Consider the following 19,244-nt stretch of genomic DNA (forward strand, 5'->3'; position numbering starts at 1 on the left):
ACCTACAGAATATTCTATAAGGTTTTGTAATGAACATTTTGTAAATAAAGGTACATTTAGCTACAATTTCCATTTTCCCATTTCCCAGGGGGACCACTGGGACACCCTGCGTGTGTACACATATACATATATATACAGAGTGTGCCAAAACATGTATATACATTTTAAGAAAGAAAAAACTTTAATTATAATACTCGATACATACTGATAACAAGAGATGAACACAAGTCACAATGGGCACTTCTTGTAATTGCAAAAGTCAAATGCGACTTGGGTATTACAAATTTAATACAATTTTTTCCTTTCTTAAAATGTGTGTACTTTTTTGGCATTCTGTATATAGGGTATAAAAATTACCCTATAAAAATATAAGTTTCCAACTGTAAAGAAAGAAAACAGTATTTGGAAAGACACCAATTAAAGTTGAAATACGTAAGATAAAAAGAAAAATAAACCCCTCAGTCAACCACAAATGTGCATTACATTTTCAAATACAAATGCATCACACCCCACTCTTGGTGTCCAGGAGTAATGCCTGTTTGCTTTGTTTTTTCACTACAGCAGACACATTTTTGGACACATAATATTATATACCCTCAAATGAAGGGTCTGGGGTCTGGGTTTCAGTGCTACTCTGAAGAGGAAGACTGACCCTGGGATGAGGGCCACGCAAGATGTGTCTCGGAGAGGCACTCACCTTGTTGATCCAGAATACCATGGCATCCTCGAGGTCATACGGAAGTTCTTTTGAGGCGCTGAATGTTGAGAAGCGCTTGACACTGGCCACCACCTTCTCAATGCTGATCATCTCCACGGTATAAGCCATCATCAGGGCGTCCACCATCGCCATGTGGGCACTCTGGGGACAGAGGCAGCAGCTAACCCCCAAGCCCACCTGTCTTCCCAGGGTACCACGCAGGGCACCTGCTCAGACTCAGAAGTCTGGCCTCATTATTCCCTACCCTCCTACATGCCGTCACACTAAGACCTGGGCCTGCTCTCTATCCTCACGGGCCAAGCCTGGCGTTGTTGGCCAAACAGCCTTAGGATGGGAGGAAGCAGCACGCCACAGGGAGGCAGCCGTGCAGGGTTCCTTATTTATCTCCCTAACCAGCCTGCAAGAGCCCCCACCCTCAATGGTGAAATTCCTACTGTCCTACTTGACAACTGCAGAAAAGGCACAGACGGGAGACTTGCCCAAGAGCATCTGCCCATCAGAGGTCTGTGGTTACTAGTATACAGCTCTATAGCCTGAGACTGAGCCACCCCAGTGTGTCTGTCCTCACAGAACACAAGCAACATTCTCTTCACCCACACCATGCACCAGAGAACAGCCTAAACCAAGAGCACCAAGCCCCACACAGACCCAGAGGTGCTAGGGAAGTCACTTTGGAGCACGGCCTCAGGCAAGAAGTTTAATGCTGCTGGTTCAAAGCCTCTAGTGCTTAGGGGAGGAACAGGTGTACTTACTGCTTTATTTTGTCACAAAAACACAAACTATGCTTTAAAAAAATCTAAAGTTAAACAATCTAATGTTAAAAGAACAAGTTCAACAATTACATTTCACATGATGTGTGAACACCCTGTGCACCCCACTGTCCTGTGCCTGAGGGCCTTGGCCGTACAGCCCAGCTACGGACGCCATCAGCGTGTCACAGGCACTCACCATCTTTATAGGTGCACGGCTGAGGTCAGAGTCTGTCACGGGGGTGTCATCACTCTCCATCACGTAGATCCCTTTCCGAGACAGGGCCTGGATAACAGACTGGTGTCCCTGCAAGGCAGCTGCCTGGTCCCCTTTCAGAATGAGGCTGCAGACTCGACAGTACAGCTCACTGGACAAGAGAAGCTTGATGACAGGGGGTTTGATGTGCTCCTGCTCATACTGGTCGATGTAGAAAGGGTCCCTGAGGTCCTCGGGGATGTTATCTACAACAAGAAAGAGATCATGTTGTGAGCACAACACACAGTTCAAAACTCCCCTGAGCACCACCAGTAGGACCCCGCAGCACACAGGCGCCCCTGTCAGCGCAATCCTAGACAAAAGTGCAGTCAATGAGACAGGCAACTAACACCATGAACGTGTCCTATCTGCGCTGACCAAGCAAACCGCAGCACTGCAGACCTGGGGAGGTGGGCCACAAATCATTTCATGACTCCCACCACCACGGCCCCATGGACAACTCTCCTAATGTGCAATGGCGAGCAGCAGATGTGGAGGCCCAGACAGTGTCAGCAAGGCTAAAGAGAAACTGAGATGGAGTTGGGCTGGGACTGTGCAGGGCTTGGTGACATCAAAGGAGAGGGTGTGTGGGCAAAGCCAGCATCAGCCCTCGAGAGGGAGCCCAGAGTGTCCTGTGACATCAAATTGGAGGTGACAATAAAGCCCATGGTCTCTGCAGAGCAGAATGACCGAGACAGGCAACCGGGCCTTTACCCATCTTTGAGCCAGCAGCATTAAACTCTTTGCATGAAATTCTGCAATTCTCCCAAATCAAGACAGGCACAGAGGAAAGAGACATACTCAAAGCCACAGGAAGTGGAAACCAGCCCTGAACCCACAAAAGCTGAGCATCCTGTACACTAACTACCACAGCCTCCCAAATAACACCAGGACCAAACACACACACACACCAGCCACCTGCACCAAGCTGGCTCTGTCCCCTTTTCCAGACGGTCACAACTCCACAGGCAGCACCTCTCAGCCGTATCCTCACTCGTCTTACACGATGCCAATAGCTGTCCCACAAGAGGGAAGGGGGTCTCTGCAGTCAGATGCATTTGGGAAACACACAATCCCACAGAAGGAAGACCCCAAGGCCTCTGACATGCTCTGCACCAAGACTCTGAGGAAATGCAGAGTGCCTCATCTCCTGCGATGCTTCTGGAGCCCTCCCCACCTCCAGCTAGCTCTGAGAACAGCTAGAGAGGAAAACCCACTATCACCTGAAGTTGAAAACCAGCAGTACCAGGGGCATCGCGAGGCCAACAAACCCCTCAGGCCAAGCACCCCGAAGCTAAGGGCAACAGCTGACCCTGCAGATGATTCCCCAGTGTCCCTCTCTTCCTCCACTATCTCCTACTTTCTTCACAGGTGCTAGTTTCTAGGCCCTGGGTCATTTAATCACAGGTCTGTGGAGCTTTGTCACTCCCCAGTCTGAACACTGCACAGCCAGTTTCTTAGTCTGAACAGCAGCAGCCACCACTCATAGCACTTCAAATTTGGTAACCATGGCAACCCAAGATGGCCAGGGTGCGTGTCAGCCCCAGCTTTGGACAGCCAGCTTAGGAGACTCAAACCTTACACTCAAATCCATAAATCCCATACTTAAGGGCATCATATAGCCTCATGCTCTAAAGTCATCCTGATTTGAAACAAAAAAGATAATACCAATAATAATAGAACAGACCTTGATGTGGGGTGGGAAGATTTCAGCTTAGTTAGATGCAGGGTGACACATGAGCAGGGAGCAAGAAGGAAGGGACAGGGCTGTGCACCTGCCAGAGTGAGCCATCCCAGGGAACCAGAGCAGAGTGGCAGGGATGGCCAGAGATAGGCAGGCAGCCCGTGAGGCATGCGTCCGCAGAGCCACAGGCTGAGTCTGGATGAGTGGGTGTCAGGTGGGCCCTGAGCCAGAGTCCCATAATCTATTTTTAGGTGTTCGGGCCTTCACCTTTCTTGGCTGACCAGTAGCCACAGGCTGGTCGGCCTAGGCTCCTAGCAAGGTTCCCTGCTCTGACAGTCAGACACCTCCCTGCTCTCTTCTAAGTGGTCGCTGCTGGCTCCTCTGCCAGTCACCCTCATTTCTACATGTGCTGGGAGGGGCATGTCGCACCTCACTTCCCAGGGGACCTAATTCAGTCTGGTGGCTTCAAAGACCAGACACATGGGACCCCTAAATGCACATTTCTAGCCCCAGCCACTTCCCTGAATGGCCTGACATCTCCATACAGGTTCCGGGGGCACCTCAAGCCCAATCGGCCTGGTCTGAGCCACTAACCCCTCCCCTGTGGAAATTGGCACAACTGAGGAAAGAAAAACCCTCCTCCTTCTCTGGCCAGCACCACGTCCTGCTGCCTGCCCCTTCTCTGGGCACACCATGGTCTCCTCCCCTGGCTTCTCTTCCGATGTCTGTGCACTTGGTGCTACCCAGGCTTGCCCTCACCAACTGTTCTTATGTGCCCATGGGCATCAGTTACTATCTGTGTGACAAGCTCTAAATGCTTGTCTCCTCCTCCCCCTGGAGGGTTTCTTCAGGAAACCCTTTTTCTTGGGTTTCCACTCTCCCCACCTGCCTCCCTACTGCAGCCAACAGGTCTCTGCCCTGTGCTCAGAAGAATTACCTAGGAGCTCTCCTCCACCCACAGGAACATCCAGGCCCCCAAGGACCAGTTCACTTAGGATGGCCTGTGGCATCACCACTTGACACCTATGCAGAAGCTCCAGGGGTAGCCTTAACAGTCTCCATCTAAAAGGCTGTTACTCTTCTACTAGAGAAATAAGGCACCTCCCCAGATAATTGCAATGTAAGGTTAAGCGACAGAGGTCTTTTTCCAGACAACTACTACCCACACTCCAACTCTACCCTGGAGATGCCAGGCACATGAAAAAAGAAAAGCTGGCACGGTGGCTGCTGCAGGCCTGAGACCTCTGACCCACACACAGGAAGAACTGGGAACAGAACTGCCCCGACAGCAGCAGGGATGGGCGTGCGCAGGTGTGGGTGCACCGGCAGCCGAGGAAGGAGACAGACCCTGGGGGAGCCCAGAACAAGGGGACAGGACCCCTGAGAAGAGCGGAATGGATGAAGGGGTCCTTTTAAGTCTGTAATGGCCTAGACCCTCCAGGCAGCCCTTCTGTTAAACCAACCACATTGGGCATAGCAGCAACTCAGAGACCGTGACTACAGTGTAGGCCACGCCTGGGTTTCCGTCTGCTGTCCCACAGACAGTCCAGAACAGCACCAAAAAGGCTTTGATTGTTTTTGGTGTGTGTGTGTTTTTTTTGTTTTTCCAAGATAGAGTCTCACTCTGTTGCCCTGGGTAAAGTGCCCTGGTGTCATAGCTCACAACAACCTTGAACTCTTGGGCTCAAGTGATCCTCCTATCTCAGCCTCCCAAGTAGCTGGGACTATAGATGCCTACCACTGCATCTGACTGGTTTTTCTATTTTTAGTAGAAAAACTTTTAGTTTTTCTTTTTTAGACTTTAGTAGGCTGCACTCTTGCTCAGGCTTGTCTCAACCTCCTGAGCCTCCCAGAATGCTGAGATTTCAGGAGTGAGCCACTGTGCCTGGCCCCAAACCCCAGCCATGGAAGGCAGGCCAGGACTTGCTGTCTCAGCCTACCAGGGTTGGACTATCCACCAAAACAAACAAAAAAGCCAACATCATCTAGATTTCTAATAGGACACAGATTCTCAAAATATAATATTCTAAATAACCACCACACAACCCAAAATTACCAACAGGAAAACCTACAACTCTCTAGAGAAAAGTCAAATAAAGACCCCGATGACCCAGGCAGCGCCTGTGGCTCAGCGGAGTAGGGCGCCAGCCCCATATGCCAGAGGTGGCGGGTTCAAACCCAGCCCTGGCCAAAAACTGCAAAAGAAAAAAAAAAAAAAAAAAAAAGAGTGTAAGACCCCAATGACCCAAATGTCAGGATTGTTTGATAAAGACTTTAAAGCAATCATTATAACTATGCTCCAGGAAGGAAGGACAAACACTTGGAAAACATGAAAGCATTAACAGAAAGCTGAGAAGACGCCAGGGAAAGAGAAGCCCTATATGGACAGAAACCAAAACCGGGGAGGAGGCAGGCACTGGTGAACAGAAAGGCTGGCAGAGCCCTGGACAGCGCCCCCGCACGTCTCCCCTCCCCCAGTTTCCCCATGACTGTGATGGGTGGGCAGCAGACCACCAGGTCTCGTGGCACACCTCTACCCCCGCTATTCCAGGCTTGGTGGCCACAATGCAGGTGACAGCTCTTCTAGACCAGTGATTTTCAACCAGTGGGCTATGAGAGGATCTTGGGGTGTTGCTACAAAAAATTTTAAAGATCATTAATTAAATTATTTTTAAAAGAAGTTTAAAGGACAGTAAGTATTATTTTTTACTTTTTTTTTTTTGATCAATATAATTCAAGTGTGCCACAGAAGTTTAACTATAGGTGCAAGTGTGCTGTGAGATAAAAAAGGTTGAAAAACACTGTTCTAGAATAGAAGGACAGTGCCTGGTGGAGGCACAGGGACATTTCACAAGGGCAAGACTGATCAGTTGCTGGGAGGGTGACAAATAGGAACAGCTGAGCACAAAGTAAACCGTGGCCCTACAGAGGCCATCCTCTCACACCTCAGAGTCCCCATGAAGAGCACTCACTCACCTCATCCCTCTCCCCGTAAGGCTCACACAGCCAATGCCCGGGGTTTCCAGTGTAAGCTCACAGAAAAACAATGACACTCCTAAGGAACACAGCCAGAGTCACCAAACACAAACTTGTGCAGCCCACATCTGACCAAGGACAGGGAGGGACAACCTAATGACAAGGCAGCAAAGCAGGACCTTACTGACTAACAAGGCAGGATCTCTGCTTCAAGTCACAGCAGGTCGCAAGGCAGCGCCAGTATGGAGCTTCTGCTCACATAACAGGGAGAGTCACCGGGCCTGGTCCAGAAGACACGATCCAGGGAACCAGACCTTGGCAAAAGCGCTCAGGTTGAGGGCATTTGCCTTTTCTCCAGGGAGCATCTGTCTATTCCAGAAAAGAAGTTTACAGTGCTTTGCTGTCACCTCACAAATTTCTAAGGACAAAATCTGGACTCTAGAGATTGCCAAATGTAACCTTCCACACATTGTGGGTGGGTCGGACTCCTCAAAGGCTACACCCTAAGAATAGGCGTGAACTTGAATTAGACCCGCCTCCAAAGGCTTAGAGTGCAGCTCTGAAGCACCTGATCTGGGAACTGGAACAGGGTGACCAGGAGTGCCACTGTCTCCAGGTGACTGTTAGAAGCTAAGGCAAATTCCCCCTGGAGAAAGAAAACATCTTAGGCCCAGGTGCAATAGCTCACACCTACAATCTCAGCACTTTGGGAGGCTGAGGTGGGTGGACTGCTTTAGCTCGGGCCTTGGAGACCAGCCTAAGCAAGAGGGAGACCCCATCTCTACTAAAATAGAAATTTTCTACTAAAAATAGAAAATTAGCTGGGTGTTGGTGGGCACCTATTGTCCCAGTGGTCAGGAAGGCTGAGGCAGAGGATCACTGGAACCCAGGAGTGGGAGACTGTTGTGAGCTGTGACGATACCACTACACTCTAGCCCAATGCAACAGAATGAAACTGTCTCAAAAACAGAAAACATCCTAGGCCTCAGATTATTCCTAAAATCTTTCAAATAAAATGTTCGGTGTGTAACGAAAAACAAGCAAACCAGCAAAGTGCCAGGCCAGGATGAACAAAAACCACAGAAACAACAAACGACAGGAGCAGACCCACAGCTGCCAGTGCCTGCCAAGATTAGTGAGTCTAGCACAGCTCTGTCCCCCACTGACCACAGCCAAAAGCTATGGACAAAACAAACGGCAACCACATGAGGGTTCTGAAGAGCAAGCAGCACACATACTGGGGAACAGCAGCCCTCACTGGAGAACCCCTGATTTTGTTTTCTCTTTCCTATCTCTGCTTGACCCAAGGACTGGAGAACCCCTGATTTTGTTTTCTCTTTCCTATCTCTGCTTGACCCAAGGACAGCCCCAGTCCCGGAACCATGCAGCAGCACACCCAGCCAAAACTGAGAGAAACTCCATCTTTCTCCAGCCAGAGAACTGGAAAAAAGGGCCTCCACAAGCTGCAGGATTGGGAAGGGAAAAGCTGGAGTTTCATCTTTTTTTCTCTTACATGCTAGACCAGCTGGCCAGTCACAGAACTGCTCCAGAACCACAGAACAGCATAAGCAGAGGATAAGAAAGAGCCAGGACGTTGGGGGGAATCCAGGCAAGGAGGAATGGACAAGGGGAGCCCTAATGTGTCTAAGCCCACACAATCTTGCGCTCCCTCGAGACAGACTCCCACAGCTGCAAAGTCTCCGAGAACTAAGCTAGTAAGAGGTCAAAATAGACATGTGGTCTGACCTAATGGACTTACTGGAACCCAGGGGCAAAATAAAACAACACGAAAAAGATTTTAAAAGCAGCCAGAAAATAGTCTCACAATGTAATGTTCAAAATGCCCAGATTACTAATCACTCAACATATAAAGAACCAGGAAAATGTGACCCAGTTTTCAAGGGAAAAGATAATCAACAAGGCTAACGCCACAAAGACCCAGATGTTGGAGCTACCAAAGGCTTTAAAGCAGCTATTGAGTAAGCAGGAAAGCAGAAGTTCTCAGCAGAGAAATAAAAACTACAAAAAAAAAACCCAAAATTTCAGAACTGAAAAATACAACATCAACACAAAATTCAGTGGGTGAATTTAAACATGGCTGATATCTCCTGAACCTGGTGAAAGATACCAACTTACAGGCCCAGAATGCCTCACAAACCCCAAACAGGATAAACTCAAAGAAGACCATACAGGACACTTGCTGATCAAAGTCCTGAAAACTGGGCCCCACAACTGGCGGTGTCAGCCACAGACTCTCTATATGTGAACAAGGAGGGGAAAAAACATGATCAAAATGTTGGGCAGAAAAGTAGAAATTATTTAACAAAGAAAAGAAAAAAGAACTTGACAGACTAGAAAATTCTAGAACAGAAAAAACAGTAACTAAACTTAATTGTATACAATGGACTGTCAAAGAACAGATTAGGTAGAGATGGGAGAATTAATAAACTGGAAAATTAGTCCAAAGCATCCTGAATGAGGAGATGAAAGAATGGAGAGTAACACAGAGAAGATAGCAACAGACACCACGTGTGTCACAGAATCCAAGTGGAGGCCCAGGAAGACAGGTGAGAAGAAAATGGGACAGAACACTGTTTAGACACATAGGAGAGAAGAGACTTTTCCAGCAAGACGAACTTCCCAGCAAGATGAAACCAGGGTCAGAGCCAGGGATCCTACAACAAGACACCCAGCAGAGCAGCGCTCTCCATCCTCACAGGGCCTAAGACACCCCTCCTCCCAACCAGAAACACTATGTGCCAAGAGAGTACAGCCAGTGGACTCCATGCAGCTGAGAGAATTCGCCACCAGCAAAGAGAATAAGGCTGCAAGCACCTGGCTGGAAAACATGCTCTATCCCACGAGGCAGCAGGGAGCATCCAGGAAGCTCTGCATCCTGTGGGCAAAGAACCCCACCTCCACCCAGGGAATACAGGCCATACTGGGCTGCCCAGCCCCAGAAAGTTCCTTCTGCCCTAAGCAACATCAACAGGGATAGGGGGACCCCCAGTGGCAGCAAATAAATCAAGCTGACTAAAATAGCATCACAGAGGTTCTGAATGCTAACCTGTCACTGAAGCCATAGCCCACCAAAGCAGGCCAAAGTCTGCATGCCAAACCACAGCAGGGTGACTCTCTGCTAAAATAAACTCCTAAATTACCCAGAGTCTGCTAACATAATAGCCAAAATTATCAGGAAACAATAAAAAATTACTACTTCAACAAAACAGCCAGGCATGGTGGCTAGTGCATGTAAATTCCAGCACTTTGGGAGGCTGAGACAGAAGTATCACTTGAGGCCACGAGTTCAAACACCAAAATGAATCACAATCACCAATCATTTTGGTGTTGGAAGGATGTGACCGGGTCTTCAAAGCAACTATCATGAAATGATTCCACAGATAATTACAAATTCTCTTGAAACAAAACTAGAAAATTTCAACAAAAAAAGAAAAGGCATAACACAAACCAATCACAGAACGGAAAAATACAGTAACATACATTTAGAAACTCACTGGATGGGCTCAACAGTACAGCGGAGAAGACAAACTTGAGGTCACATCAATAGAAATTACATGATCTGAATGACAGAAAATACAATGAGAGACCCCAGGGAGAATGAAGAAAGATACGCTGTGTCCCTGGGGTCCAAGAAGAGAAGACAATGTGGCTAAAGGAGTATTTGAAAAAATAACAGCTGAGAACTCCCATTATGGCGAATGATACAAATGAATGAAACCGACTTTAAGAAACTGAGTGACCCCAAGTAAGACTGAAAGAAATCAATGCCAGACACATCATGATCAAACTTGTGAAACAAGGCCCAAGGAAAATATTTTGAAGCAGCTGGAGAAAACCAGCAAAATACACACAGGGAACACCACTCAAATGCCAATGGACATCTCGCCCCACGCTGTGAGGCCACAGAGAAGCAGCACCCATTTTTAAGGCTGAAGGAGAATTTAACTATCAATCACAAGTCCACCTGACAAAACTATCCCTAGGGAGTGAAGGGAAATAAGACATTCTCAGATGAAGGAAAATTAAAAAAAGTTGTCTCTAACAAAGAATGGTTAAATGAAGTCATTCAAACAGGAAGACAATGATAGAATAAATCTTAGTGCATTAGGGGCATTGTGGCAGGCGCATGTGGTCCCAGCTACTCGGGAGGCTGAGGCAAGAGAATCCCCTAAGCCCCGGAGTTGGAGGTTGCTGTGAGCTGTGTGATGCCACAGCACTCTACCGAGGGCCATACGAAAAAAAAAAAATCTTAGTGCATTAGGAAGAAAATAATGCAAAGACATGGGTAACACGGGTAAATAAAAGACTACCCTCCTTATGAGTTTTGTAAGATGATGACAAAAACTATGACATTGTCAGATCTTCAAGACAATGGTTTTTAAAAGGAGGGAAGATAAAAGGACCTAAATGGAAAAAAGGTTCCCGCTGTTTTACTCAAAACAATAAAACAGCAAAAACTACTAGTAAACTGTTTGAGTATAATACCCAGAGTAACCACTAAGAAACTATACAATGAAATATATCCCAAAAAAGTATAAATAAATAAAGATGAGGGCAGCACCTGTGGCTTAAAGGAGTAGGGCGCCAGCCCCATATGCCAGAGATGGCGGGTTCAAACCCAGCCCTGGCCAAAAACTGCAAAAAATAAATAAATAAAGATGAAATCCTAAAAATTCGTCAAGAAAAACAGGAACAAGAAAGAGAAGAAACCAAAAACAAAATGTCAGACTAAGTCCTAACGTATCAATAATTACATTAAATATAAACACTCTAAATATACCAAGTAAGAGACAGACTGATGGAGTGGATTAAGAAAACACAAAGCACTACATACTGTTTACAAGAATTTCATTTCGGGCGGTGCCTGTGGCTCAGCAGGTAGGGCACCGGTCCCATATGCCAGAGGTGGCGGGTTCAAACCTAGCCCCGGCCAAAAAAAGAAAACCACAAAAAAAAAAAGAATTTCATTTCAGGGCGGCACCTGTGGCTCAAACGGGTAGGGCGCCTGCACCATATGCCGGAGGTGGTGAGTTCAAACCCAGCCCCAGCCAAAAAAACTACAAAAAAATAAAGAATTTCATTTCAAATTCAATGACTTAAGTAGGTTAAAAAGTGAAAGGATGGAAAGATATGCCATGCAATATTTTTAATAAAGTAGGAGTTTATTAATATCTAATAAAGTAGAAAGAAAATTACTAGAGACAAACAGATATATTACATAGTGTTTTATAAAAGATCAAACCACCAAGACGACCTTAAAATCCAAATACATGTGTATGCACCAAACTCCAGAGCCTCAAAATAGATGGAAAAAATTAACCAGAGCTGAAAAAAGAAACAGACAAATCTACAAGCACAGTTAGGCATGTCAATACCCTCTGTGAGCAACTGACAGAATTATTAGACATAAAATCAAAAAGGGTATCAATCTGCCAACACAAACCACTAACAGGGCCTGACTAATATACGGAATACCCCACCCAACAACAGAATACCCATTCTTTTCAAATGCCCATGAAACATTCACCAAAATAGGCTACAAAACAAATGTTAACAATTATAAAAGAAACCAGATTATGTTACCTTACCATAATGAAATCACACTAGAAATAAAATAATAAAACAGGATATTCTCTATAAACACTTGGAAATTACAATTCTAAATAAATCACAAGTGCTACAGTCCAAATGTATGTGTCCCTCCAAAATTCATACTGAAACCAAATCCCACTGTGGTGGTATTAAGGGGGGGGTGCCTTTAGGTAATGAGGTCCCAGTGCTCCCCCATCAGTGAGATTGGTGCCCTTACACAGAGGCTTGAGGGGACCTGTTTGCCCCCTTCTGCCATCTATGAGGAACCGGCCCTCACCAGATACTAAATCTGCTAGTGCCTTCATCTTAGACTTCCTGGCCTCCATAACAGTGACTAACAAATCTCTGTCATTTATAATTACAGTACTCTCTGTTTACCCAAGAGAGATATATTCCAAGACCCTCAGTGGAATCCTGAAGTGAAATATAGTATGAAACTCTATATATGCTTTATTTTTTCCTAGATTTTATATAACCTATGCTAAAGTTTAATTTATGAATCAGGCATGGTAAAAGATTCGTAATAATAAAACAAAACAATCATCACAATACACCATAAAGTTCTGTGAGTGTGCTCGCCCCGACCCTCTCAATGTCTTACTGCACTGCACTATACTCAACCTTCAGAGGAGAGGTGAGACGACGAGGTACCCACATGAAGAAATGAAGTGAAGTGCATGATGCTGTGATGTGACTTGGGGCTACTATCAACCTTCAGACCCCCTCAGGAGGAGGACTCTGGAATGGGCAGGTCCTGGAATGATGCACACAGTGCAGATATGCCAGACAAAGGGGTGATTCAAATCCTGGGCAGGACGGCATGAGATTTCATCATGCTACTCAGAACAGCATGCAATTTAAAACTTTCTAAACCAACTACAACAATGAGGCAAAGAAAAATTTTTGTTTTAAATACACAGAATTGGAGAGTGGAGCAAGATGGTGGGCCAGAAGGATCCTTCACCTGAGCTCACCTAGAATGACTGGGGAACTCAGCCATACCTGGTGCAGGGACCTTACCCAGAGTCATAGCCCATAGATCACAGGGAGGAGGTAGTGAGCTGGATACAGAGTGTGATCTGGAGCAGTGGAAATCTAATGAATTAGGCAAGCGATTGAGACCAGCTGGGATCGACTGGCACGCCACAGAGGCCCTGAAGGGGAGGAAGCCTTTCCAGAGTTTTCAGTTGTTGGGGGAAGATGTGTGTTGAGTGGAAAGCTTGGAAGAGTGGGCAGACTTGAACAGTATACACCAACCAGATTTGAATGTCAGCTGAAGTGGATCTGCTATCAGTTTGGTGGCTGGCAAGGCAGCCATACTGAAACACTCCAGCAGCCAGGGGGTTGCCATTGTGGGAAGGTTGTGAGAAAGTCTAAGTAGGGGCCTAAAGCATGGCTATCTTAATTCCACATGCCTAGATCAGAACTCCAGTCTTGGGACAGGCTGAGGAACTCCTGGAGGCCACAGAAACTGGAGTCAAGGGGCACTGTGAGACCTGCCCCTGAAGGATTCTTGTGAGCTTTACGATCTCAACCTAAATACTGAGGGAAAAAATCAGACGATCACCACAGAGGTTGATGGCTGTGCTGTCTCCTAAAAAAAACACAGTACCAGAGGCTCCTGTGGCTCAGTGGGTAGGGCGCTTGCCCCATATACTGAGGGAGGCAGGTTCAAACCCGGCCCCGGCCAAACTGCAACAAAAAAACACCAGGCATTGTGGCGGGCACCTGTAGTCCCAGCTACTCGGGAAGCTGAGGCAAAGGAATCACCTAAGCTCAGAAGTTAGAGGTTGCTGTGAGCTGCGATGTCACAGCACTCTACCGAGGGGCAATAAAGTGAAACTGTCTCTACAAATATAAAGCCCACAGTGCCACCTTGGTGCCATGGCAACATGTTACAACATACTGTCTCAAGACCAAGCACTTTTGTTGGAAACAAAGGAGGCAGTGAGAAGGAAAAAGGACGACAAGGAGGTGAACGAGAAGAAAGAACACATGAGGAGGAACCAACAGAACAATTCAGGCAAACGAAAAACCAAAAACAGAGGAACTCCCTCAAGGGACCATGAGGCAGCTACTGCAGAAGACTCTACCTGTAAAGAATTAATGGACTTGACAGAAAGGATATTTAAATTATGGATGATAAAAACAATAAAAGGAATGGACAAGAAAGTGGAAAGACAGAACCAAAAGTCGGATGAGAGATACATAGAATATGGCAGAGTTTAAGGAAATGAAGGAGACAATCAGGGAATGTAAAGGTTCAGTAGAAGTATCAAAAATAGGGTAGACCATGGAAAAGAAAGAACCTCAGAGCTAGAAGATAAAGTTTTCAAGTTAACCCAGTTAGTTAAAGAGGCAGAAAAGAAGAGGAAGAAAACCAAGCAGAAACTTAGAGAACTATGAGACTCCATCAAGTGTTCAAACCTAAGAATAACAGGGATTCCTGAAAGGGAAAAAGATTGTCCAAAAAAAATGGAAGCCTTACTGGAGACTATCATAAATGAAAACTTCCCAAGTTTTACTAATGACCCCAATACACTCCTTTCAGATGGATATCAAACCTTGAGTCATCTCAGCTCTAACAGAGCCTCTCCAAGACACACTGTAATGAACGTGTCCAAAGTCAAAATGAAAGAAAAAAATTCTGCAAGCATCCAGGAGTAACCACCAACTGACCTACAGAGGCAGAGCCATTAGGATGACAGCAGACTTTTCAACTAAAACCTTCCAAGCCAGAAGAGCATGGTCATCCACCTTCAACATTCTCAAAACAAAACAATTTCCAGCCCAGAATTCAGTATCCCGCTAAACTAACCTTCAAAATTTATGGAGAAATCAAATGTTTTGAGGATATACAAGCACTGAGGAAATTTGCCATAACAAGAACAAGCTCTACAGGAAATACCTAGACCTATTCTCAACACTGATCATCACCAGCAAATACCCAGAAGCTAAAGATCAAAATTTAGCTTCCACACTGGCACAAAGGATAAAACTACACAACAGACTTTTACAAAATAAGATGAATAGAACTCCATCACACTTATCAATTCTCCCAATAAATGTCAATGGACTGAATTCACCACTGAAGAGGCAAGCACAAGCTGCCAGACTGGATAAAAAAGCACAAGTCATCCACATTCAGTCTCCAGGAGACACACTAGCCTTGAAGGACAAATCAAGATTCAGGGTTAAGGGATGGAAAACAGTTTTTCAAGCAAATGGAAATCAAAAGAAAAGGAGGGGGTGCAATCTTATTTTCAGATACAAGTGGATATAAAGCAACTTAAGTTAAGAAAGACAAAGATGGGAGGAGAGCAAGATGGCGGCCGAGTAACAGCTTCCTTGCATCTGGGCACCGAAGAGTCTGGGGAGATAGGACTACAGGCATCTCTGGCTGGTGGGATCTGCCCATCATCACCCCTGTGAGGATACAGAGAGTCAGCGAGAGACTTCTGGACCCCAAGAGGAGGACTAAAACAGTGGAAAACCAGCAAGTGGTCACATGTGTTCAATCAGTCTAAACCCGCCAGCAACTGTAAGTTCAGTAGCAGCGAGACTGCAAACCGAAAGGCCTTACCTGTGAACTGTTTTGGTGTCTTTGGACTTGGCACTCAGTTGAACTGTCTTGGGGAGAGCCTGAGCAGGAATGCGGAGAACTTTGGCCGTTGTCTAGGGCCCCAGTCTGAGCCGCTGAGCCAGACGGAGCTAATAGTGTTTGGCTGTGGGCCACAGGGAGCCATTGTGAGAAATCTGCCCAGGCAAGCTCTGCCCTCAGGGTCGTAGAGCTAGAATCGGGTGGGAGCGGGTAACCCAGCAACCGAGTAGCCTATGGGTGGGGTCTGAGCCACCTTGCAGCCTTAACCCTCAGGGGCAGAGTGAGACCGGTTTTGGCACACTGGGTAAGTGGATAGCCACTTCAACAGTGATTCCAGCAACAAGCACTTTCCTGGGAAAGCTTCTGCTCAGCAAGTTTACAAGTTCAAAGTGCCTTTTAAGTGGGCTGAAGAGAGATTTAGGGTGTCTACCTGCTGGGGTTTGAGAAATCAGCAGCCTCCAGTCGTATCAGAACTGTGATTGACATCTCATACCCGAGAAGACCACGTGTTGCGCAGACAATATTAAACAACCTATACATACTGCTTTGTTTTTGGTTGTGTTTTGTTTTTTTTGGTTTTTCTTTTTTTTTTGTTTGGTTGTTTTCTGTTTATTTTGATGTTGTTGATGTTGTTTTGTTTTTTAATTTCAACCTTTTCCATACAGATCTTTTTTCTTTCTCAATTTTTCTAGTTTAATTATAATTTCCCATTGCTGCCTTTTTTAATAACTAGAACTTCATTTTTGCTAGTGTTTCTACCGCTATTATTTGGTTTTTCACCCAATATTACACCGTAAAGTTTTCTGTTTGCTTGTTTTGGTTTGATTTATACCATTTTTGTCTTTCCTCTCTACTTGGTGGAGGTGGGGTACTGTGTCTGATCAGGTTAGCAAAGAGCTGCTGACCTCAAGGGAACCACCCAACTGGGCACCCCCAGAAGGTGGTTTTTTTATAAGGTTGTGTCAAAGTACCCTACTGTACACCTATACTGCTCTGTCTCCCTCTTTCTGTGCCTCTCTTCTTTTTGTCAATATTCCTTTTACCCACCCGCTCTCCTTTCTCTATTTTTTTTTCTTTTCACTCGGTCCTCCTTTCTTTCATTCCTTTCTTGCTGTTCAACCTTCACACCCTTCTGCTCCTGTACCAAAAGGACTCATCTAACCCTTAGTCCACAGGCACGAGAACTTAAAGAGCAAGAGGAAGTGAAAGGAAAATTAGGGCAAGGAAACAGATAAAAGAAATCACCCATGAGGAAGAATCAGCAGAAAACTCCAGGCAACATGAAGAACCAGTCCAGCACAACCCCGCCAAGGGACCATGAGGTAGCTACTGCAGAGGATTACACCTATAAAGAAATGTTAGGAATGACAGAAAGGGAATTTAAAATACACATGATGAAAACAATGAAAGAAATGATGGAAACAATGAAGGAAACTGCTAATAAAGTGGAAAATAACCAAAAGGAAATCCAAAAACAGAATCAAATAAGAGATGAACGATATGAAGAATATAAAAAGGATATAGCAGAGCTGAAGGAACTGAAACAGACAATTAGGGAACTTAAAGATGCAATGGAAAGTATCAGCAACAGGTTAGACCATGCAGAAGAAAGAATTTCAGAGGTAGAAGACAAAGTTATTGAGATAACTCAGATAGTAAAAGAGGCAGAAAAGAAGAGAGAGAAAGCAGAACGTTCACTGTCAGAATTATGGGACTTTATGAAGCGTTCCAACATACGAGTTATAGGAATCCCAGAAGGGGAAGAAGAATGCCCCAGAGGAATGGAAGCCATACCAGAGAATATTATAAAAGAAAATTTCCCAAATATCACCAAAGATTCTGACACACTGCTTTCAGAGGGATAAGGACCCCAGATCACCTCAACTCTAACCAAGCTTCTCCAAGACACATTGTGATGAACCTGTCCAAAGTCAAGACAAAAGCAAAGATTCTGCAAGCTGCCAGGAGTAAGCGCCAGTTGACCTACAGGGGCAAATCCATCAGAGTGACCGCAGACTTCTCTAATGAAACTTTCCAAGCAAGAAGACAATGGTCATCTACCTTTAATCTACTTAAACAGAACAATTTCCAGCCCAGAATTCTGTACCCTGCTAAGCTAAGCTTAAAAATTGACGGAGAAATCAAATCATTTACGGATATACAAACATTGAGAAATTCGCCACAAGACCAGCTCTACAGGAAATACTTCAACCTGTTCTGCACACTGACCACCACAATGGATCAGCAGCAAAGTAAGAACTCAGAAATTAAAGGACAGAACCTAACCTCCTCACTGATGCAAAAGATAAAACTAAGCAATGGACTCTCACAAAATAAGATGAATAGAATACTACCACAATTATCAATTATCTCAATAAATGTTAATGGCTTGAATTCCCCACTGAAGAGACATAGATTGGTTGACTGGATTAAAAAACACAAGCCATCCATTTGCTGTCTGCAAGAAACACACCTGGCTTCAAAACACACATTAAAGCTCTGAGTCAAGGGTTGGAAGATAATTTTTCAGGCAAATGGCATTCAGAAGAAAAGAGGAGTTGCAATCTTTTTTTCAGATTCATGTCGATTTAAAGCAACTAAAGTCAAAAAAGACAAAGATGGTCACTTTATATTGGTTAAGGGAAAAATACAACAAGAAGATGTTTCAATTCTAAATATTTATGCACCCAATTTTAATGCTCCCAGATTCTTGAAACAGACTTTACTCAGTCTGAGCAATATGATATCTGATAATACCATCATAACAGGGGACTTTAACACTCCTCTTACAGAGCTGGACAGATCCTCTAAACAGAAATTAAACAAAGATATAAGAGATTTAAACGAGACCCTAGAACAACTGTGCTTGAAAGACGCATATAGAACACTCCATCCCAAAGATAAAGAATATATATTCTTCTCATCACCCCATGGAACATTCCCCAAAATTGATCATATCCTGGGACACAAAACAAATATCAACAGAATCAAAAGAATTGAAATTTGACCTTGTATCTTCTCAGACCATAAGGCACTAAAGGTGGAACTCAACTCTAACAAAAACGCTCCACCCCACACAAAGGCATGGAAATTAATCTGTTTTTGAATAACAGATGGGTGCAGGAAGAAATAAAACAGGAAATCATTAACTTCCTTGAGCATAACAACAATGAAGACACAAGCTACCAAAACCTGTGGGATACTGCAAAAGCAGTTTTGAGAGGAAAATTCATCGCTTTAGATGCCTACATTCGAAAAGAGAAAGAGAGCGCATCAACAATCTCACAAGCCATTTTATGGAACTGGAAAAAGAAGAACAATCTAAGCCTAAACTCAGTAGAAGAAAAGAAATACCCAAAATCAAATCAGAGATCAATGAAATTGAAAACAAAAGAATCATTCCGAAAATTAATGAAACAAGAAGTTGGCTTTTTGAAAAAATAAATAAATAAAATAAACCATTGGCCAGACTAACGAGAAATAGAAAAGTAAAATCTCTAGTAACCTCAATCAGAAATGATAAAGGGGAAATAACAACTGATCCCACAGAGATACAAGAGATCATCTCTGAATACTACCAGAAACTCTATGCCCAGAAATTTGACAATGTGAAGGAAATGGATCAATATTTGGAATCACACCCTCTC

General features: G+C 44.9%; 1 protein-coding gene across 2 annotated transcripts in view; it reads right to left on the reverse strand.

Moving 5' to 3' along the window:
* Window positions 1–19,244, reverse strand: part of CAMSAP1 (calmodulin regulated spectrin associated protein 1) — an 89,995-nt gene that overhangs the window by 50,988 nt on the left and 19,763 nt on the right. For both annotated transcript variants that reach the window (XM_053563945.1, XM_053563935.1), the window contains exons 2-3: window positions 1,667–1,929; window positions 698–859 (exon numbers count right to left, since the gene is read on the reverse strand). In XM_053563945.1, coding sequence (XP_053419920.1) covers window positions 698–859; window positions 1,667–1,929 — 425 coding nt within the window. The remainder of the gene's footprint in view (window positions 1–697; window positions 860–1,666; window positions 1,930–19,244) is intronic.

Source organism: Nycticebus coucang, chromosome 2 (assembly GCF_027406575.1).
Source record: "Nycticebus coucang isolate mNycCou1 chromosome 2, mNycCou1.pri, whole genome shotgun sequence".
In the NCBI taxonomy this organism is placed as follows: domain Eukaryota; kingdom Metazoa; phylum Chordata; class Mammalia; order Primates; family Lorisidae; genus Nycticebus; species Nycticebus coucang.